The following is a 24,238-nucleotide window of genomic DNA, read 5'->3' as shown; positions in this document are numbered from 1 at the left end:
GGTTTGGCATGTTCCTAAGGGCCGAGGTTGATTCCATGAATAGTCTTTCATACTTGAACTTGCTGCGGTGTATTACTGTGGCTTTCTTCCATCTTATTCTGTGGCAAGTATCTGGGCTTGCAGACCACGCTCTGGATACTCGCCACAGAATAAGATGGAAGAAAGCCACAGTAATACACCGCAGCAAGTTCAAGTATGAAAGACTATTCATGGAATCAACCTCGGCCCTTAGGAACATGCCAAACCTCAACAAATTTGGATGCATGAAACTGCCCCAAATTTGGGAAACTTTTATCAGAACTTCAGCCCAAAGGCCAAGAACTACCAATATAGCCCGCCAGGGGGCACCATCAGGACTTTAGGAAATGCTAGTTTCCTAGCTTCAGTCTCATTTGCTGTTATTAGTACTTGTGTGCACGTGTCTATGTAGTAAGTTCCCAAGAAGATGGCAACGTGACATTCGCCGAAATATCGGAAAGTATATATTAAAGTTTATTTAATCTATATTTCTAGTATACGCTGTCAATTCCTTAAATATTAGTTATCAAGAGAATTTGCAATAGAAGATAAGCATCATTTAATCAAGTTATTTCGGTTTTGTGACCATATTTTTATTAAAGACTGTTTGGTCAGTGTTTATCAAAAATTTACCCAGTTCAGACCTCGGACAGAGTGAAAGTGAACGCGACATCAAATAGCTTTTCCAGCCATAGTTCGCCCACCGATTAGAGATTCCTCAACGCTTCTGCGCATGTTCAGAAAAAGGAGAATCCATTCTGATAATAGGGTAATCAATCTGTCTTCTGGGATGAGTTTGTTTATTATTACAGGTCGGAAAATTTAGCTTTTCTTTTACGAACATTGCTGTTTTTAAAGTGTAACTATTTTGCTTGTATAACAGTTGAAAAAATGTACTTAGAGTATTTACAAAATTAAAAAAGGTATAGCATAAAACAAAAATTTAACTAAGTTTATTTTTAAGAAAGTTTTCTATAAAATAAAAATAATTATACAGAAAAACAGAAATTTTTTCAAATGAACTTAGATATTCTAAACTTACAGTTGAGAGAACTGCGACACTTTAATGTCCTAAACCGATTAATTATTTATGACTTGTTTTGACTCTTTTAACAAAGTTGGAAAAAAATACCATTATCAAATCCTTTTAATCTTCAGAGTCATCTGAATCGGTGTCCGAATCGCCATCACTTTCACTTAAACTGATCATCAAAGGTTCGCATAATTCTTCAATAATTCCATCTCTGTCCCAATATCCCCAGTTAAGTTGCGATGGCAAATGAAACTTTGCACTTCTACCCAAACATACTCAATAGCATTAATATCGCAATGATATGGTGGTAGCCTCAAAGCTAGAAATCCATGCTCTTTGAGCATCGTGTCAAATTTAAATAGTTTAGTTGTGGGCGAGTTTCTTTTGACCAAATTAAGCAATTCAATTTTTCACATATCTGGGGAATGTTATTTGCAGAGAGCCAATCTATAAGAACTTGCTTATTAGACCAATTTGGAACTTTGTTTAATCGAATAGAGTGATATGAAGCGTTATCAATTATAACAACAGCATTTTTAGAAAGGTTTGGAATCAGTTTTTCTTCTGCCCACTTTTCGAAGATTGTAGAATTCATTTTCCCATGGTAATCTCTAGTAGTTGAATTCGATAAAAAACCCATTTCTCCACCCGCACACAAAATTATTATGAGCCGCGAGGCATTTCCGGTTTGTAGCACTCCACGTTCTTCTTTAGCCTGTCAACATTTTCCATAAGTTAAATTACTATCAATCCAAGTTTCATCTAGATACACAATCAGTCTTTTCTCCTCCCTGAAACGTCTTATTGCTCTCAAATACTGCATTTCTAGATAAAACAATGTCACCTCATTCCATGATAAGTTTCCTTTTATTCTGGGACTTTTTAAAACAAAATCCGATTTCATGAAGTATTTTCCTTAAAGTTTCTCTTTTCCAAGGAAAATTAATTTTTTCTTTAAGCACAGGAATCAATTTCGGAATAGTTGGCACTCTTTTCTCGACCATGTAAAATTCGTGATTAGTTCTTATAACATCTACATCAAAATCATTCAAAGCTACGGTTTTGATGGTTTTCTTTCTCTGGCGCTTTTTTTTTAGGAGATTTAAATTTTGGCTTACCTTCACCTTTTGATACCCTACGAATTCTTTTAACAGTTGACCCCGACATGCCCGCAATTGCACGTTTCATGACTTGAGAAAGGGGAACAAGGAGACAGCTTTCTGACGATTCTTTTTCACAGAATGTCAGCACATTATTCAATATTCTTTTGCAAGAGCTACTGAAACGTTTAACAACAGAACTTGTTGACTGTACTGGATCCATCATACAAATTAATAATAAAAAAAAATGCAAAAAAGTGACAACAAAAATCAAGCTAGTATTAGTACAGCGACAGACAAGAAAGCATGTGATTTCGCATGTTGGCGACCAATTCGTACATCCTTCATTTCTTTCTCCCCTTCAGCATGAATCGACTATTCTTGGCAAAATGACAAGGAGAGACCTACAAACAGTGGGCGAACTATAACACATATTAACGGTTTTATAGATCTGGTATTCGGTTTTTTAACGAACTTTTTTGAAGTTCATAATATCAACAAATGAACTTGTTTTTTTTCGTAATTTCTTATAGTTTGTGCTTTAAACGGTTAGTTATCTTTACTCCTGAAGATGTTAGTCTGACAAACTAACAAAACTTGTCAGGTTTGTTTTTTAGTACTTGTTTAGTTTTAAAAAACAGTCTTTTTTAATAAAAATGTGGTCACAAAACCGAAATAATTTGATCGAACTTCTTAATTAAGCATCATTTAGTTTACAACAGAAAAAATTTAATATGTTGGATTAAAAAGAAAAGTGTGTAAGAAAGTTTTATAGAGAATCCAAGTTGTGCCACTTTCAGACATGAACTCTAGACTTAAATACACAAATATCACTCAAGAAAAAAATGAAAGATTTTAAAAACAAGAATGAAACGTTGTTGGTATGAAATTTGTTGGCAGCCCTTCATTCAGCCAGAGAGACACATGGTGAAGTGTTTGCAAATCAGCACTCTTCAGTAAAACTCATGAAATTAAAGAGCCAGTCAAGAAAAAGAAGAAAGCATAGCAAAAGTTCCTAGAAAGTAAGTCAGCATGTGCTCTGAGAGAATACAAAGAAAAATGTAAGAAAGTAAAGCAATGTGCAAAATGAATTAAAAGATTTTGGTGAAAACAGAGGAAATACAATGCTAGAAATTCTGACAAACTTAGCAGAATACTATCTTTAATTCACTGGTATCAGTAACTGAATGGGAAGGATATTAGCTTAGAAATGGAAGAAAGGGTGCTGTAAAAAAACTCGATGAGAAAGGAGACATAAAAACTGAAGATATTCTAGAATGTCTGGAATTATTACTTTGAAAGTTTGCTAAATGAATCAAGTAGTATATTATCAACACTTGGGAAAAGATATCAAAAAGCTGAAATGAGAAAGGCAGCTGGAGTAGATGATATTCAATCAAAGGTGCTCAAATATGGAGCTATGAAAGTTACACAATTCAAAAGGCCTGGTCAGAGGGTTTGAATTCCAAGTGATTGGAGTAGAATTCTCATAGTCATCATCATCAAATTCCTGACATGTACCCTCTAGGGGGGGGGGGGTACAGGATATCATAGTACTACATGAAAAACTTACATCACCACTAACTTCCTATCTACAATTTTCCTCCAAATCAATCTGGAGCAAATTGATTTGGCCTCCAGATCAAGTCCCCAACATTATCAGATCTTATATTTCTGTCTTCTAAGGCAATTTTTACTGTATCAATCCACCTATACTTGGTCTTCCTGTGTCTTTTTCCTGCCAAAACCTGGCAGAAAAAACTTGTTTTGCTAATCTTTCCTCTCCCATTCTGTTTAAGTGACCACACTACCTGAGATTAGCTCTCATGGTACCCAACTATAAAAAGGGAAATAAAACAATGTGAGAATTACAAGAAATTATCCTACTGGGTGCTCTTGAGAAAAGGCTAAGAAATATTGTGAAGAGAAACCTGGAGAAGAACAAGCTAGGTTCAGGCTAAATAAAGGTTGTTAGGATCAGATTTTTGTAGCTCTGGTAGAGGCATAACAAGGTGCCAAGCGAAAAGCTATTTCAAATGCACCAATTATGTGATGTAAATGGTACGTTTATTATATCAAGCAATATTTAGAATTGAAGGGAGGTACAGGAAGATGGTTTGATGATAAATCAGGTATGAAGCAAGTGTGAAATTTTCTCCACTTTAGATCACATTACGAAGGAAAGTGACATTGAACTTGATATCAAAATTGGAGATAGCAAATCTCATCTCTTTACTTTATGCATATTATGTTGTTATTAAGAGAGACCTCCCGGTGCCAGGGACTCACCGAGGGAGGCCACATACTACAACACACACCAGCTATCAAACTTATTCTTGAATTCATTCACATTGCTTGTACACACAATATCCAATGGCAATCTATTCCAATCATATACCACACTATGAGAGAAAAATCTAGATCTCACCTCCTTCTTAGCAGCATTCATTCGCAGCTTCAAGGATGCCTTTTCCCACCCTCCATAAAATAAAAAATTCCAGATTTGTAGACTGCAGACACTATCACCCCTCTTTCTCCTGTTTGCTAGTGTCTGCAGTTTATAAATTCTCAATCTGTCCTTATAATCAGTATTTCACAATACTGATATCATTTTAATACTCTCCTTTGCATCAGAATTACAACTTAAACTAGACCTCTGCACAATAGTCCAAGTGAGGTCTTATCAAGACCTCACTTATATTCCTAAATAAATCCAGTACAAGTCTGCAGGAGTCTCTAACTAAACTGAATAACAGCTGTAATAAATTTGGTATGAAAACACAGCTATTTAGGACAATTTTTAGTGAACAATTAGCAAAGCTGTATGGGGGGAAGTCAAATGAATACATTTTACAGAATAAGAAAGAAATTAGTCAAAACACTACACTACTTGTACAAGAGCAGTATTCAAAGAAAGGAAACACATTATAAGACTAGGAACTATAGACATGAGGGTGCTGAGAAAGATGAGGGGAGTAAACAAATAGCACTTAATACTGAATGCTAACTTGATATTGTTAGCATTCAGTACTGTGGCAACAGAACTATCTTTAGGTGGTATGGTCACTTAAACAAAACAAGAGAGGGTATGAATTTATGATGTTTACTCCCTGAGAGTAGACATGAGGAATTTGATGATATGGTGATTGATATTTATTCCTGTATTTACTTAAGATTTCATTGTTTTATTATTGCTATTAATACACGGATATTTCTATGGCATTGGAAGAGTCATTGCTAGAGGTTCACACTATTATGCATATATTTTATCTCTTCTTAATCTCATTCACTATTGCAGCACTCAGAACAACATCTGGCACTTTCATTCATTCGCAACTCTTCAAGCAAAATTCTAAACTTTACTAACCACTCTCTTATACAACTTTCAGGGGTGATCCCTTGTTCTATCGCTGCTTGTTACGTATTAAAAAAATTTTCAATATCATAGAAACCATTTAGTAACTCAGCTTTTAAGCTTCTATTATGTTCCCTCTTTGTAAGGATCCAGAAACTACTGATGTTTCCTTTGATGACTTCAACTTCCTGTCTACCATTACCCCTAACAGTATTTAATATTTCAAAGTCAAACTTTGTCACATTAATGTGATGCCCATTATCCTTTACACATGCTGCCAATTTATTTAAAGGCAAATTATTAACAAAAAAATATCACGATCCCTTGAATTTTTCAATGATATTTGTCCATGTATAAGTTTCCATGCAGGTGATAATTAGTTATTTCATTTTTAGCCAAGATGAGCAATGGTTCATCATCATCAACAACTATGGATCCAATGCCTGTAGGTGTCTGATGCCATCTTGATATGATTCTTCCATTGCATTCTATTTTGTGCACGATGACTCAGTTTGTGTATAGAGTTTCTGCACCATTGGACAATGTCATCTCCCCATTCACTGTTTGGTCTTCCTTTTTTGTTCTTTCTTTCAGTCATCCCAAACAGCAGCATTTTTCTTTTCTTCTCATCATTCATTCTATATATATGGCCAAAGAGACGTAGTTTCTTTTTGATTATTTTCTGGATCAGATTTTCTTTTGGTTGTATTTGTCTGTAGATTTTCTCATTGTTCACTTTCTGGATTCAGCTTATTCTCAAGATCTTTCTATAGCACTTCCTCTCAAATGCTAATATCCTCCTTTCAGATTCTCCCAGGAGTACCCAGGCCTCATATCCATAGAGCATGCTGCTGAAGATACAGGTTTTTACAATGCACAGTTTAGTTTGCATCTTTATAGCTAGGCTCTTCCATATTATGTCCATGGCTTTTAAAATAGTTGTTGCTCTGGCTATTCTAATTTTTATATCTTTTTTGGGGTCCAAGTCATGCATCATGTGGCATCCATGATATGTGAAGTGTTCCACATTTTCCAGTTGAAATCTGTCTATCGTAACTCTGTTCAGTAACTCCTGTTATCTGAATATCATTGTTTTAGGTATTATTTCTGGAAATTCCCATGTTACTTCTCTTAAAAACTATTATTTTTACAGCTACTTTAGCCTGTTTTCGTTTAGGAGTGTCCCTTATTTTAAATACACTGGCTTTTTACTCAAGAATTCATAGGATATTATAAGTGTATTTTAAGGATAAATATATGCAGACTAATAAAGGAAGAAATTTTGCACATACCTTGTTTGGATGTCAGGATGTCTTCGTTCTCCATACTTCTGCTGTTTAGGCTGTTGGGGGGAGGAAACATGGGGGAGCGTTTGAGACAAGATGGGGAGATTAATTAGAAAACCCGGTTTTTTTTTAAATAATACATATATATATATATATATATTATTATTATTATATTTAAGGACGCTACTTTGGGGAAGGGTCTACTCTTCCCCTTCCCCAAAGTAGCGCCCTTAAATATAATAATAATATATATACAGGTATCCCTTGCTTAATGCGGGATTTGATTAATGCGCTGAAATTAATTGCGGCAATCCCTTGATGTACGCAGCAAGAGTTTTGATTAACACGCCTTTAACCGTGCAGAGCTCGCAGCTGATCTGACAGATACATGCAAAATGTTTAATATAAATATTCTTACACAATTCATGTATAGCTTGGAGGTCACGAGTAGCTGTGCATTCATATATTACGAGTGATATTCCACACTTTTTTTTTGCTGTCAGTTTTGTTTAACACATTATGTAAAGGTTTGTGATATTTGACAGTAAATTGTATCTGAGAGATACCGCGACCCCCGATGTCAGTATAGTATGGTTTAGTTTTTTTTTTATTATTATTCTTTGTTCAATGATTTCTAGATTGTAACTGAAAATAAATAAACCATCATGTATTACTGAAATAGAGAGCCAAAGGCTTATTTATCATACATGTCCTCTAGGAGATGCGCTTTACATTATGGAAAATACTAAGGAAAGTGATCTGGAGCTTACTCCACCTTTACTACGAGTTGCCCATAAGGTTGTTTATGCTTGCATCTGTTGAAACTTTTAGTTTCTATATATTCGGCAAGAAACTCTTGTAGTTTCAATATTGAGCTATGAAATAATGTTGGATTCAATATCCACTTAATTTGTACCATCATGTATTATATTTGCAGTGTTTTTCTTTATGTCTTATTGCTTGTTTGCCAAGGTCTGGAGAGTAATTTTGCTTGTTATCGTAGAATTTATGGCGATAAGAAAAAAACTAAAACTGTTCAAACAATCTTGATAACTTCTTTTGATAAAAAAATTAGTAAATAATGCAGGTACAAGTATTTATTAAACATTTACTTTGCATTCATTTTTTATCTTTCCTAAAAGAGTACCATATAAAATGAATTATTAATACAGTAATCGATCATGGACGAATTGTAATTTTTACCATTGATTATTAGACTTGATTAATGTGATTTTGATATAAGCGGTAACATCGAGGGATTAATTAACTGCGTTAATCGAAGTATATATGTGTGTGTGTGTGTGTATATATATATATATATATACACACACATACATATATATACATACCTATATATAATATATTGAGCGAGTGCCCTTTCCAGTCATGTCCTCTTCTCGGCAAACTCTAACCTTGAAGAACGGCCACACCAAGTTGATTGGGAACGCACTACTAATTTATATATATGCAAGGATGAATTTGAAAGAAGAATTATCGAATCAAAAGAAATAGTTCTGGACCCTTCACACTTGAACAACAATCTAAGCTACAATTTGCCTGATTCCCATAGTGCAGTAATCCAGTACTGGCACTCTAAAATTAGCTGTTGCACACATTCAACTCAGGCCAACGTTAGCACACGGTCACCTATTCAAATATGACTGTTACTATTCTACTTCTTTTTATTAAGCTGGAAAGTCCCTGTTTTTTACCTTGTTATTTTTATAAGTCTTATGTTTTTTCTTTCTCACCTGAAGAAGTCAGAGCACCGATGAAACTAGTCGTGATTTATTAAAGGTTTTTGTTATACTTTCTCGGGTTCTAGTCAGTTAAATTTATTTTTATAGATGTATACATCCCGAGTAAATCTTAATTTCAATTATATATATATATTATTAAAAAAAAACCCGGGTTTTCAAATTAATCTTCCCACTTTGCCTCAAACACCCCCCCCCCCTTCAACAGCCTAAACAGCAGAAGTATGGAGAATGAAGACATCCTGATCCAAGTATGTGCAAAATTTCTTCCTCTATTAGTCTGCATATATTTACCCTTAAAATACCCTATGAATTCTTGAGTAAAAAGCCAATGTATTTAAAATAAGGGACACTCCAAAACGAAACCAGGCTAAAATAGCTGTAAAAATAATAATCATTGTTTTAGTTTTTTCAAAGTTGACATTTAGTCCATATCTTTTCTTTCTGTGTATAGTGTTTGCAATGTCTGTTCCAGCCTTGTTGTGTCTTCTTCAATCAGGACGATGTCATCTGCAAAGCAGAGGTAGTTTATTCTCATGCCATTTATTTAAATGCCTCCACCTTCTTCTTTAAATCTTATCCAGTGTTCTTCCTAGATGTGTGGTGATATTGGGTCCCCTTGTCTTGTGCCTTGACTAGTGGCAAACCAATCTCCTGTCTCACCTGCTATTCTGATTTTTGCTTGTGCTTGGCTGTTCATATCTTTCAGCAGGCAGATCAATTTATTGTCTACACCATAGGATTCCAAGACAGCCCATGTTATATTTTGGTCAATATTATCAAATGCTTTTTGGAAGTCCACAGAACAGCAGTATATGTTTTTGTTCTTTCTTCAAGCTTTCTCTGCTATTAGTCTTAGTGCGAATATTTGTTGCACTGTACTTCAATCTTTTCGAAATCCGGCTTGCTCATCAGGAAAATGGAAAATGTGCCTCCATATGACCCTTCAGGCGTTCTGTTAGTATTTTCATAGCAATGGTTAAGTGGTGTGAAAGTATATTAAAGCATGAATTTCATCAACCAGTGTTAGACCACTTCCCTGCTTCCTGGACAGCTGAAGTTGTGACATATATATTTGTTTCTTTAATTGAAATAATAATAATAATAATATATATATATATAATAACACAGGCCTGCGATGGAAAAGTTGTCTGAAAAGTAATAATTGATTCTTATAGATTTTTAGGTGTATTAATATTAATAATAAAAAAATTTCATCACCCACCAATTTTATCATTTTTATTAGTAGTATTTGGATTTAAATTCAGTGCAGTGGTATTTATTTTCATTCTCCTTTATTTACAGCTAATTAGTTGTAAAATGCTTTTTTGAAGATATGGTATTCTTGTTGAGAGGCTTATACGCTGGTTAAACATGATAACTAATATTTAAGGAATTGACAGCATATACTAGAAATATAGATTAAATAAACTTTAATATATACTTTCCGATATTTCGGTGAACGTCACGTTGCCATCTTCTTGGGAACTTACTACAAAGACACGTGCACACAAGTACTAATAACAGCAAATGAGACTGAAGCTAGGAAGCTAGCGTTTTCCTAAAGTCCTGATGGTGCCCCCTGGCGGGCTATATTGGTAGTTCTTGGCCTTTGGGCTGAAGTTCTTCTGATAAAAGTTTCCCAAATTTGGGGCAGTTTCATGCATCCAAATTTGTTGAGGTTTGGCATGTTCCTAAGGGCCGAGGCTGATTCCATGAATAGTCTTTCATACTTGAACTTGCTGCGGTGTATTACTGTGGCTTTCTTCCATCTTATTCTGTGGCGAGTATCCAGAGCGTGGTCTGCAAGCCCAGAGTGGCTGTACTGGTGAAATCGGATGTAATCCTTGTGTTCTGAGATTCTGATATTTGCTGTCCTGCCTGTTTGGCCAAAGTAGGACAGTTTACAGCTGCAAGGGACCTGGTACACACCAGGTAGGTCTAGGGGAAGTGGTTGGTCTTTGGTGGAGCGGATAAGGGATGCCAGTTTTCTATGTGGTCTGTAACAAGTGGTCAAGTCATGTTTTTTTAGGATTTTATTGATTTTTTTTTTTTTTTTTTAAATCAATAAAATTTTAAAAAAACATGACTTGACCACTTGTTACAGACCACATAGAAAACTGGCATCCCTTATCCGCTCCACCAAAGACTAACCACTTCCCCTAGACCTACCTGGTGTGTACCAGGTCCCTTGCAGCTGTAAACTGTCCTACTTTGGCCAAACAGGCAGGACAGCAAATATCAGAATCTCAGAACACAAGGATTACATCCGATTTCACCAGTACAGCCACTCTGGGCTTGCAGACCACGCTCTGGATACTCGCCACAGAATAAGATGGAAGAAAGCCACAGTAATACACCAGCAAGTTCAAGTATGAAAGACTATTCATGGAATCAGCCTCGGCCCTTAGGAACATGCCAAACCTCAACAAATTTGGATGCATGAAACTGCCCCAAATTTGGGAAACTTTTATCAGAAGAACTTCAGCCCAAAGGCCAAGAACTACCAATATAGCCTGCCAGGGGGCACCATCAGGACTTTAGGAAAACGCTAGCTTCAGTCTCATTTGCTGTTATTAGTACTTGTGTGCACGTGTCTTTGTAGTAAGTTCCCAAGAAGATGGCAACGTGACGTTCGCCGAAATATCGGAAAGTATATATTAAAGTTTATTTAATCTATATTTCTAGTATACGCTGTCAATTCCTTAAATATTAGTTATCATGAAGATATGGTAAATAAAGAAATTTCCACGAAACTTCTCATTCTTAAGGGAGAGAGGGAGGAATGCAGATAAAAGTGCGGGTGGCTACTTTGAATCTGATTCGCCGAGATAATGGATGATTTTCCTGTTGTCAGAGACACATTTTCTTGTGTGATTCTTTAGTTGAACTTTAGTCATTGACTACTAAGGTTATCATATTTTTGAAAGAGGGCATATTTTTTAAGTTAGTGTGTTTGCGGTTTTTTTAATGTTTTTACGTAGTGTTGTGTAATAGTGTTGATGTCACGCATTAAAATTCGTTTAACTGTGTTTTAAATGGTGTTTGTAATGGCTTTTGATTTTGGGACAACAAAGAGGATACACCAAATACCCATACTTTTTGTGTGAGTGGGACAGCTAAGATCGAGAGCAACATTGGATCAAGAAGTAATGGCCAGAAAGAGTCACATTAGAACCTGGAAGTAGAAATGTGTTGCACGAAACTTTGGTTGCTCGGGGAAAAAATCCTTTTACCCCCGCTTCACATAAAGCTGGGATTGATGAAGCAATTTGTCAAGACTTTGTCAAGAGAAGAAGAGTGTTTTAAATACATCTGTGCAAAATTTCCAGGATTATCTACAGCAAAATTGAAAGAAGGATTTTTATCAGTCCCGACATCAGAAAACTTATGAAGGATAAACTGTTTGAAGAAAAAATGGCAACTTGAAAAAGAAGTGGAAAGCTTTGAAAGAGGTGGTGACCAAATTTTTAGTCACAAGGACCCCAACTATAAAATGATTGTGGAAGACATGCTACAGAAATTCAAGGATTTGGGATGCTCCATGAGCTTAAAAGTGTACTTTCTCAACTCTCATTTAGACTACTTTCCTGAGAATCTGGGAACTGTCAGTGAAGAGCAAGGAGACCGATTCCACCAAGACATCAAGGAAACGGAAAGAAAGTATCAGGGCAGGTGGAATGGCAACATGATGGTGGACTATTGCTGGATGTTGCACAGAGACAACCCGGGAAAAGAATTTCACAGAAAAAGTTCAAAAAGAAGCTTTGAAGGAAAAAGAAAAAGACACCACAACGAAATATAAAGTATATACTAAAGATTAATCTTTAATTACTTTAATTTAAAAAAATTTTTAGAATACTTTCATTCCAAAAATGTTTACGGAAAATTTTAAATACTGTTATTTTTCTTAATATAATACATTTTAAAGTTATTTTATGTAATATTGAGATCCATTTTGTGAAAAATCCTTATGTGATAGAGAAAAATGGAAGAGATATTTGAAATCAGTGGTCAAAAATAAATCAGAAACAGTTAATAGTTTCCAAACAACTTTTCATGACTTGAATTTTAGAGGTTAACATATTGGAAATGGGACATTTTGTATTGTCAGTTTAGATAATCAGGAACGCTGGTACCTAAAGATTACTTTTTTCAAACCACTTGAAGACTCTAACAAGCAAGGTGGTGGTCTCATAATTTTGCAAATCATCTGCCACTCTACAGAGGTGGTCTGAAAAGTTCTCGGCCTCGACTGTAGATGATGGCAACACTATTGGCAAGATTTTTTTTCCTAAGTTGGTACATCTGTCATAAGTCTATGTGAAATTGCAAGTCATTCTATCAAGTAGTTTGTTTTATACAGCTGTCTGAAGCAAAAGTATTGTCTGTATCCCTTGAAATGGATAAAATTGAGTATCATGCAGTTATAAAATTCTTTGTAAAAGAAGGTTTAATGCCAAAAGAAATTCAAAGTTCATAAAAGTTTAAGGCATTCTTATCCTTCGTTTTCGACAGTTAAGAAATGGGCTGCCGAGTTTAAACGTGGCGCCATACCAGCCTTGAAGATGATGCACGTGAAGGATGTCCAAAAAGTGTAACAACACCAGATCTCGTTGATCAAGTGCACGACACTTGATCAACAACGTATTGGATGACCGTCGAGTCAAAGTGCATGAAATTGCTGAGACTAGAGGTATTTCAAAAGAACGCGTAGGATATATTTTGCATCAAGAATTGCAAATGAAAAAGCTTTGTGCAAGATGGATGCTGCACTTGCTCACAGCAGATCAAAAACACACTCGCATGAAAATCTCTGAAGTGCTTGGAGCGTTTTAACAAGAATAAAACTGATTTTGTGTGTCGATTTATTATTATGGATGAGACTTGGATTCACCATTAACCACCAGAATCCAAACAGCAGTCAAAACAGTGGACAGAAGCCAGTTGTTCAGTGCCAAAGAAGACGAAGTCAGTTCCATCAGAAGGAAAGGTCATGGCATTGGTGTTTTGGGATGCTAAAGGCATTTTGTTTATTATCTTGAAAAGAGTAAAACAATAACCAGAATAATAATTATTCCGATCTTTTAAACCAGACTAGACGAAAAAATTTTTGAGAAAAGAACTGGTTTTCAAAAGAAAAAAATCATCTTTCATCAGGACAATGCACCTGCCCACACCACAACGGTGTTTTGGCAATGGGAAAATTAAGGGATTTGCACTATGAATTGTTGGAACATCCACCTTATTCCCCAGATTTGGCTCCCTCTGACTTCTATCTCTTCCCAAAACTAAACCTCTTCCTCACTGAACAGTATTTTTCTTAGAATCAAGAGGTGATTGCAGCTGTAGAGGGGTATTTCACAGATCTTACTGAGAACCACTACAGGGCGCTGGAATAAATGTATTAATCTTAAGGGAGGTTATGTTGAAAAATAAAAATAATTTTGAAATTATAAATTCGTTTTTTCATTGTTAGGCCGAGAACTTTTCAGACCACCCTTGTACAACAAGTGGACCCATGCCATGACAATGCATCCCAGACCAGTACGGAACCACCAAAACCTTTCACAGTTGGAAATGAGCACTCTCGCTGATAAGCTTCCTTTGACCGTATTCATTTGTTAGCAGCAAAAAAGTGTGAACGTGGATTCACTGGACCACATCACATCCCTCCATTGTTGTGTAGTCCACTGCCCGTGATCTTTGCACCATTGGACGTGACGACACGTGTTGATGGGAATGATCAAAGGCTAGTGTAAGGCAACCCGACTGTGGCATTCAGCTCTGTGTAGTTCCCAGTCAGCAGAGTTTTTGTTGAAATGGGTTTTTCATGACTGGTGTTGAATTTTTCACACAATTGCTCACTAGTAGCCTGCCTATTTTTTGTGGTACAGTGCACTAATGCTTGAATGTCTCCCCTCTTGCAGTAAGCGCTATCATCCACTATTTTATTTCACTGATGATGTTTATCCTGTCAACTGCCTTGCTAACATAACCTTAGAGATGTTCCTTGACTAACATGTACAATTTCAGCTGTTATGGTCACAGGTACATCTGCAGCGTGGCTCCAACAATCGCACCCCTTTCAAAATCACTGAGGTCCTCTCTGGATTCCATTCTAACATGCAATAAATGGTGGCAGGCCTCTGTTTTCATTTATACACATGTCCCTAGGAATGTTGGGAGCATATTTGCATATCAACTGCATCTGTGTTTGGTTCATTGTAGATACTACATTGCAACTAGCAATAACCTATTTCCATTTTTTTGTCCATTACCTGTATGTGTGGGTGTTGATCAGCTGCTACTTCTGCAGAAAGAGGGGAATTATGGGTGCCAGTCTGGAATTGTATAAAAGATATGACTGAACTAGTGTATGCAGTGCATTCGTCAGCAGTTACTAGCAAATTATCACTCATAGCACTAATTTTTCAGAAAGATCTAAATTTAACACTACCAAAGAGGAATTGTCTGGAAGAGAAAGAAGAGTGTATAGAAATATTTGTTAACATGTTCATGTCAGGGCGGACGTAATCCTCTTGCCATCAACCTAACTATCTGATGTGATGAGAAAAAATACTGTGTCCTTCAGAAATTTCATGCTTGTGTTTTAGCAGACATGTTATGCATCATAATGGTTTTTTAACCACTCTGCATGGGATGAGGGAGGTGACTATGTTTGTTTTAGGATATATTATAAAACAATAATGAATAGGAATACGATATTTGGTTGGTATATGTGAATTCCTCAATTTTGTAAATATGTGAACTATCATTAATAAATCAAGAATAGGAAATGCAAAGGAATGTGGAAGTGGGAGTAGAAATACTTTCTTTACTGGCAAATAACAAGTGATCCTATAAATTCTAGACATGCATAAGTGAATTTATGATGGCATAAATAAAAAACTTACAGGTGGAGGAAAGAGATTTATTTGCAAAATATAAATACACATCTGTGTATACATGCGGCAGTTCAGTAAATAACTATAGGGACTGACTAATCCAATGAATTAATAATTTTGATCAGGTGAAGGCATTGTAGGAATACATGTGAATTGATTTCACTTCATTTTCTAAGATTTTTTTGTTTGTTTACTGAGGATCAGTATACATTTTATGCAGTACTATTTACTTAATATCTGATTATTATCAGAATTCTCCACATTTTGGGGGATCTTGCATTCATCACTTTTTTTTTGTCAGTGGCATTTCTGTCTTATCAATAATAAATATCTCACATATGCTGGTATTTTTGTTGTAGATTAACAAAATAAATATAAATGAATACTTATGCATAGAAGTATTCATTTTTATTCAGGAATAGATAGTTTTACTACATTTGTTTCAGAAGATGGAATAAAAAAGTTCCTGTACCATGAAAAACTTTCCAACCTCAACAGATGCTATACTGCAGAAGCAACAAAAACAAGTAGCATTGTTTATCACTAAACAGAGTATATAGACATACAATGACAAGTGAAATGACACTCATAAAGGAAAAAAACACTTTCCTCCCACAGACTTTCTGCTGCATGCATGCAAGCAAAACAGATTTGTTATAGAACTATACACATTTATCCTAACGCCCTCTTTTAAATTTTTGATTCAAGAAAATACATAGAACAGCTGTTTATAATACAGAAATTGCTCAATGTATATACAGGTATCCCTTGCTTGACATGGGATTTTGATTAATGCAGCTAAATTAATTGAGGAGATTTAATTGATGCAACTTAAATTTACAATGCAAAAATATGCAAAGCTCGAGGAGTGTTTCCTGGCCGAGAGAAAGAAAGTTGTGAGCATGATGGTGTGATTCCTCCCATTAATCATAAGAGTGGGTGTAATACAAGCTCCAATTGTTCGGATATATTTACAAATTACGTTCTTCGTAAATTTCACAGTCCATTAATTATGTCAAAGAATAAGAGCTATCCCACAACTGGATCATTAAGTGAAAAAAGAGGAGGAAAGAAAACTTTATATAATTAAAAGATAAACATGGTGAAAGCAAAAGTAAGATTGCAAGCGAATTTGGTTTTAACGAGTCTACAAAACAAACTATTTTATCCAAAGCTGATGAGTATTGCGAGCAAGGAAAAGTTGTATCTACATCTGCAAGTATGCAATACACACATAATCGAAGTGCTATAATGGTTGAAATGGAAGATCTGTTGATTATTTGACTGGAAGACTGTAATCAAAAGAGAATTCCAATTAGTGCCTATAATATATCATGGCCAAAGCTCTAAGCCTCTTTTCAAGACTTAAAGGACTAAATATAAAGACGACAGTTCAAAATTCACAGCTAGCAAAGGCTGGTGTTAAAATTTTAAATCTAGGGCTGGACTAAAGTGAAAATAACAGGTGAAGCTGCAAGTGCCGATGAAGATGCTGCAGAAAATTATCGAAGAAAATGATTATGATTACAGCCAAATTTTCAATGTAGATGAAACTGGCCTCTGTTGGAAAAAAATGCCATCTAGAACTTTTATATCAAAAAAAAGAAGCGGCCTGGGTATAAAGTATCACAAGATCGCTTAACTGTTATGCTTGGAGGGAATGCTAATGGAAATTTTAAATTGAAACTGCAGCTTGTCTATTGAACTCAGAACCCAAGGGCTTTAAAAGGATGTAACAAGAACTATTTACATGTAATTTGGTGGGCGAATCAGAAGGCTTGGGTTATCCAAAGCCTATGTGAAGATTGGTTTAAGTCTTATTTTTGTCCAGCAGTTGAAGCTTATTGCAAGAGAAGTTAAATAGCTTTTGATAATGCATCTGGTCATCCAAATTCTCTTAATGATCTATGTGAGAATGTGAAACGTTTCTTTTTTCCATCAAATACGTCATTGCAAAGCTTATTTTTTTAAAATGGTATTCCCAAAGACGGGAGAAAATGCGATTACGCTCCAAGAATTTTGGAAAAATTCGACTCGTGGGAGCAAGTGTCTTCTAGCTGCATGAGAGCCATTTGGAAAATCCTTTTGCCAGAATGCGCTAGATTTAGGTGGTTTTCAAAATCCTGTGAACGTGAGTGAAGACCTTGGTTTTGATGCAGAAGATGTTAAGAATTATTAGATTCAAATTCAAAAGATTTCAGTGACAATGATCTTCCTGAAATTGAACATGCATATGAAGACAACGAACAAATTGAATGTGAAGATGAGATTCCAAAGGAAATAAAAATCAAAGAACTGGATGGAATTTTCACTTGGCTATGCTACCATTTGATTTAATCCTTTATCCAAGTGTAGGGCAAACATACACTTGGATATCTCCCATGCACATCTCCTTTTAGACATGTATAATGCTATGCATTGTAATGGCCCTTCCCTTAATGCATAGCATTATACATGTCTGCAAGGAGATACTAAGGCAAGTGATGAGAACTTATATCACCTTTACAAGTTGCTCCAGTCCTGAAAATACTTCAGGCGCAAACTTTGTTTGCCTACACTTGGATAAATCATTAAACCAAATGTATAATTGGTAACTGGATGGAATATTTTGCAGTTTAGAATCGCTTAAGTAGCAAGTAACGGATACAGATTCAGATGTTAATCGAAGAATGCTTTGCCACGGTCTAGAAAATCATTTTGCTTTTTATCGTAGAATTTATGCTGATGAGAAAAAAAAACTAAAATTGTTCAAACGACTAACTTTTTTTGATAAAAAAAATTGCAGTAACTAATGTAGGTACGAGCATTTATTAAACATTTATGTTGCATTCATTTTTTATCTTTTCTAAAAGAGTACCACATAAAACGAATTATTAATACAGTAATCGATCATGGATGAATGCAATAACATTGAGGGATTAATTAATAACATTAATCAACAGATACCTGTATATATCATTGAATTCCTGATATATATCCTCAAGGTGTACAAGGCTAATTATGATAGTTACACCGTTACTAACTTCCAAATCGGCAATTTTCCTCCAAATTAATCATATCTGTAAAAAGCTCCAACATTATCAGATCTTATATTTCTATCTTTTAAGGAACTTTTTACTATATTCAATCCGGTGGGGAAGAACGATTAGCAAAACAATTGTCCTTTGCCTTTTAGCAAAACAATTGTTCTAAGAATTGTATTCTTATTGGCTTAAACCGAAATACAAAATGATGGTACAACATGACAAAATTTCATGCCGACTGTGGCGTCCCATTTAAACAAGGCCCCTGTTGTTTTCGCCAGGGAACCAGGATGAACAGCAAAAAGTCAGCTACTGGAACAAATCTTAACCCCCCCCCCCCAAGCCAACATCACCAGAGTTAAAGATTGGTACTATCAACATAAGAAGCCTGAATGGCAAAAAAATGAAGCTAGTTGAAGAATTAGATAAGTACCAGATCGACATAATAGGGGTGACTGAAACAAAAAAGACAAAAACTAGTGAGATCTTTCTGAGCAATAAATACAAAATGTTATATTCAGGCAATGACAATCGAGGAAAAAGAGGAGTAGCCATAGTATTCAACACTAAATACCAGGCTAATCTTTGAATGGCAGGCAGTCTCAAGTAGAGTGATGTGGGCAAATATGAGAATGGGAAACTGGACAATGAGATGTATTTCAGCATATGGTCCCACAGAAGGTTCTACTAAGGTAAAAGTGGAGGAATTTTTTAAGGCTTTAGAAAAAGCAAATGACACAATGAAAAAGGAAAAGTTGGTTCTTGTTGGGGATCTAAATAGCAGGGTAGGAAATTATTGTGAGATATACAAAAATATTTTGGGAAAATTTGGAGAAAAGAGCAAAGCTAAAATAATAATGGCAAATATCTGTTAGATTTCTGCTCAGGACATGGACTGGTTATTACTAACACCATGTTCCAACATAAAAATGTGCACAAATTCACATGGAGACAAGGAATAAGAAAAGTCTCATTGACTATGTTATTGTTGATAGTGATGTTTTCTCTCTCTGGTGCAGGACACTAGAGTGTGCAGAGGATTTGAAATTGGAAGTAATCACCATTTAGTTTAGATCTGTATTTAAGTTTTATCAATCTGGAAAAGGCATATGACAAGGTGCCAAGAGAGAAGCTATTCAATACGCTACAGGTGGTGCCAATTTAGCATTATATCAAGCAATACTTAGTCTTTATTTGAGTTGTAAGTCAGCAATTAGAATTGAAGTAAGTACAGGAAGGTGGTTTAATGTTAAATCTGGTGTGAGACAAGAATGTACATTATCCCCTATGTTATTCATTATCTATGTGGATCACATTCTGAAGGAAAGTGCTATTAAACATGATATCAAAATTGGAGATGTTAATATCAGCTCTTTGCTTTATGCGGACGATGTTATACTTCTAAATAAATCTGCAAGATTCCCTGACTAAATTGAATAACTGTTGTAATAGATATGGTATGAAGGTCAGCAATAAAAAGACAAAGACAATGAAAATAGGCAGAATCGTTGAAAATGTCAATTGTGTTGGGAACTGAGAACCTGTGAAACAAGTAAAACATTTCAGCTACTTAGGCACGATTTTTAGTAGAGATAGTAAATTAAATATGGAAATAGACAACAGAATCAACAAAGCTGGTATGGCAGGAAATCAATTGAATATGGAATAAGAGAATAATACATATGGAATAAGAGAGAAATTAGTTAGAACACTAAATTAGCTGTATACAATTCAAACCAGTTTTAACTTATGGATCTGAGAGCTAGGTCAGAAATAAATCACTTGACCAAAAAATAGAGACCGCAGTCCTGAGAAAGATTAGAGGTGTGAACAGATGACATCAATGGCAATATCATATTAAAAACAAGGATATTAGGAAAGAACTTGACATTGTCAGTCTCCAGGAATGTGTTAGCAGACCTACCTCAGGTGGTATGGTCACTTAAACAGAATGGGGGAAGAAAGATTAGCAAAAGAGGTGTTCTCTGCCAGGTTTTCAGGAAAATGACCCAGAGGAAGACCAAGATATAGGCAGATTGATACGGTACAAAGTGCCTTAGATGATAGAAATATAAGATCTTAATATAAGAGGGCTGTCAGGATCAGATCTTCATGTTACGACAAATAATTGAGAAATCATGGGAATATAACAAAGATCTGTATTTAATACAGATCCTACTTGATAATGTTGGAGTCTTGACAAGTAACAGACTGATTTGGAGGAAAATTGTAGATAGGAAGTTAGTAATGATGTAAATTTTTCATGTTGTACTATCATATCCTGTACACCCCCCCCCTTGAGGGTACATGGCAGGAATTTGATGATGACGATAATTGTTCTTTGCCAGGAAAAGCCCCAGAGGAAGACTAAGACTACATCTTGGTCTTCCTCTGGGGCTTTTTCCTGGCAAAGAACAACTGTTTTGCTTATCTTTCTTCTCCAGTTCTGTTTAAGTGATCATATGACCTGAGATTTGCTCTACATAACACATTCCTGAATGCTAATCATGGTAAGTTCTTTCCTAATATCTAATATGATACTGCCATTGATACCGTTCACTCCACTGATCTTTCTTGGAACTTCCATATCACCATATCAGAGGTCTACAGTCTTTGATCAAGTGTTCTATTTCTAACCCAGATCTATAAGTTAAAATTTATTTTTACAGTGTTTTGCCTAATTCTTTCTTATTCCACATAACTTTATTCAGCTGACTTCCTGCCATACTGGCTTTACTAATTCTATTGTCTATTTCCATATTTCATTTACCATCTTCACTAAAAATTGTGCCTAAATAACTGAAATGTTTTACTTGTTCTATAAGTTCACCATTCAGAATACAGTTGTGTTTGCAATGTTTCTGCCTATGTTCATTGATTTATTACAACAGTTATTCAGTTTAGTCAAGGAATCTTGCAGACTTACATTGGATGTATTCAGAAGTATAGCATCATCTGCATAAAGTAAAGATTAACACTGCCAATTTTGATATCAGATTTAATACTAAGATTTAATACAGACTTTCCTCCATTATGTGATCCGTGGAGATAACTTGCACCCTTGCCTTTTCTAGATCAACAAAACAAATACACATTCTTGTTATATGCCCAAGATTTCTCAACTGTTGGTCTGAAAGTTAAAATCTGATCCTGACAACCTCTACTGCATCCAGCTTGTTCTTCAAGCTTCCCTTCCACAATTTTTCTTAGCTGTTTCTCAAGTATATTTGCATAAATCTTACCAGGAACACTCAGCAGGGAAATACCTCTGTAATTCTCACATTTCTTGTGAGAATTACAGAGATTCACACATTGAGACTTGGAATTCTGCAATACAGCCACTGTAAAACTTTTATACCTCCATATCTGAGCATTTCTGGTTGAATTTCATCTACATCTGCCTTTCCACATTTCAGCTTTTTGATTCCTTTTTTTTTTCTTCAAGTATGGATATGTGTTCCTGACTGCATTTCTATCGAGTTTTCTACCACCCTGCTGATATTGCTTGTTTCATCTAGCAGTTTTCAAAGTGACTCCAGATATCTAGAATATCTTTATTCTTCAGTTTTCATGTCACCTTTATCATCTCTGATTCCTTTTACAGTGCTTTTTCAATAGCTGCCTTCCTGATATTTATTTTCTATATTCTTACCAAAGACTTCCCATAACTTTTTTTACCCAGTTTTACACAGTGCTTCTCTGTATAAGAGCACAAGCTGACTTACTTGCTAGGAACTTTCTATATGCTTTTTTCTTTTCTTTTACTGCCTCTTTAACTTCCTGAGTCCACCATGGAGTTCTGATTTTTCTATCCTTACAGACAACCTCACCACATGCCTCTCTGACTGAATCAATGTTTTCTTCAGGGTTTGCCACTGAATCTCCAAGGTTTGATTCTTGTTTTCAAACTCTTTCATTTTTTTCTTCAATGATGTTTGTGTATCTAAGTCTACAGTTCACCTCCAAAAGGTGCTCAAACTTGGATTTGTTTGAAGCTTCCTTACACACACACACTCTTTTCAATATTCAATTTTATCTTGCTCAAAACAAAATAGTCATCACTTCCTATTTCAAATCCTCTATATACTCTTGTGTTTTGAACCACTTGAAAAATATCACTATCAACTATAACATAGTCAATGAGACTTATTTCTTTTATCTTCTCTCCATATGAATTTGTGCACATTTTTATGTTGGAACATGATGTTAGTAATAACTAGTCCATGTTCAGCACAGAATATATATTCTACTGAAAAAGTTGCAATTTGAAAATGAGACTGCTCAACAAGGAAGCAGCATACATACACTAAAGCTAGTTCCCGTCAGCAATTTACAAATGGCAGACACTGCCCAGCATGAAAATGTTAAAGCATAAGCTCTTTGGTGCCTTACTTCTTATTGAAGTAACTCAAGAATTACTTGGCTAACCCCCCTCCCCTCCCCAAATGGTTTATCATGCAAACATTATTATTCCTAATGAAATATTAATTCTGCTAGCATTAATAGTTGCTTGTTCTTTATTTTAGATTGCTGTGTTTCCATAATGGAAGAAGAAGACTGCCATACTTTATTCTTCATATTGCCATTAAGACAACCATATTTATGTTTTTAATGAATGAGAAAAAAAAGCCAATTCCTGTTTTTGTCTTTAAACCCCACACCACCACTTTCACTAAGCATTATTTTTTCACCAAAATAATTGTGATATATTTTTTTTATTTTGTGGTACTTAATGTTTGTTGAGTTTTTACAGGTATATATGCTCTGTGCCATTTTGGCTGTGAAGTGCCTTAATATTTTATGGTGCCATTTTTAATTATTTAATAATAATAAAAAAATTAATAAATAAATCTGTAGTACCTGTTCATCAGCTTCGAATTGTGAAATGGGCTCTTCAATTATGTGCTTATATTGTTAATAAGGCAGATACATATTTAATGATGTTTCAATAGATATGGTGCTTTGAGCTTTTATAACATGTTGAATGATTCAATATAAAGTTTTATCAAAAGATATTTTAAAGCTAAAATGGACTTGTTACTAAATGCACTTAAATATAATTTTTATATTTAGATGTGTACACTTCAAAAAGTTATAAAATTTTGAAATATAGAAAGGTAATGAATGATATTATTGTACAGCTCAAAATTTATCAGCTTCAAGTTTGCAACTAGTCACTACATCACCTTATGCAAAATAAGGTTGTTTGTGAAAAATGTTCAGTTATTTCATTTATAATAAAATGATCACTATAAAGTTTATTTTTTTATTCTTCTCAAGCAGATCAGACATCACACTATGACCAAAAATATTTATTTTACTTTAGTGTAGCATTTAATCTGAAGAAGTTGGTTAAGTACTTTCTGCTTTGATTTTCACATATACTTTTTGAACTGAATCAAGCAACATGCTATCATAGGTCAAGAAATGTAATTTGTTTCAACTATTTCAGCTATATGAATGCAGAGTATATACCAACCTTGTAAGCAGTTCACACTACACAACTGTAGTTGTTTTTCTCAGCACTGTGATATTTTCAAATCTCTATACTGAGATGTGCATACAGTGAGTCCCACACACACACACACACACACACACACACAACATAAAGTAAAACCATATCAGTTAAAAAGAGAAATGAAAACTTCAAGGCAGTTAAACAGTGCAGTGTTTGATTTTATTGCTTAGGCTCATAAAAGCAAAACTTCACTTGGTATTCATTTTGGAGCAGATGCGAAATGCTTAATGTTGGTAAAGA

General features: G+C 35.0%; 1 protein-coding gene across 5 annotated transcripts in view; it reads left to right on the top strand.

Annotated features, from left to right (window-relative positions):
* Window positions 1-23,739, top strand: part of Myo61F (unconventional myosin 61F) — a 744,085-nt gene extending 720,346 nt beyond the window's left edge. For all 5 annotated transcript variants that reach the window (XM_090391651.1, XM_090391648.1, XM_090391650.1 and 2 more), the window contains exon 32: window positions 23,007-23,739. In XM_090391651.1, the coding sequence (XP_090247777.1) occupies window positions 23,007-23,024 (18 nt within the window). In that variant the 3' untranslated portion in view covers window positions 23,025-23,739. The remainder of the gene's footprint in view (window positions 1-23,006) is intronic.
* The last annotated feature ends 499 nt before the right edge of the window (window positions 23,740-24,238 follow it).

The sequence above is a fragment of the Typopeltis vanoorti genome, chromosome 4, assembly GCF_054136105.1.
Source record: "Typopeltis vanoorti isolate ZY-2024b chromosome 4, IOZ_Tvanoo_1.0, whole genome shotgun sequence".
In the NCBI taxonomy this organism is placed as follows: domain Eukaryota; kingdom Metazoa; phylum Arthropoda; class Arachnida; order Uropygi; family Thelyphonidae; genus Typopeltis; species Typopeltis vanoorti.
This window is presented reverse-complemented; position numbering and strand designations above follow the sequence as displayed.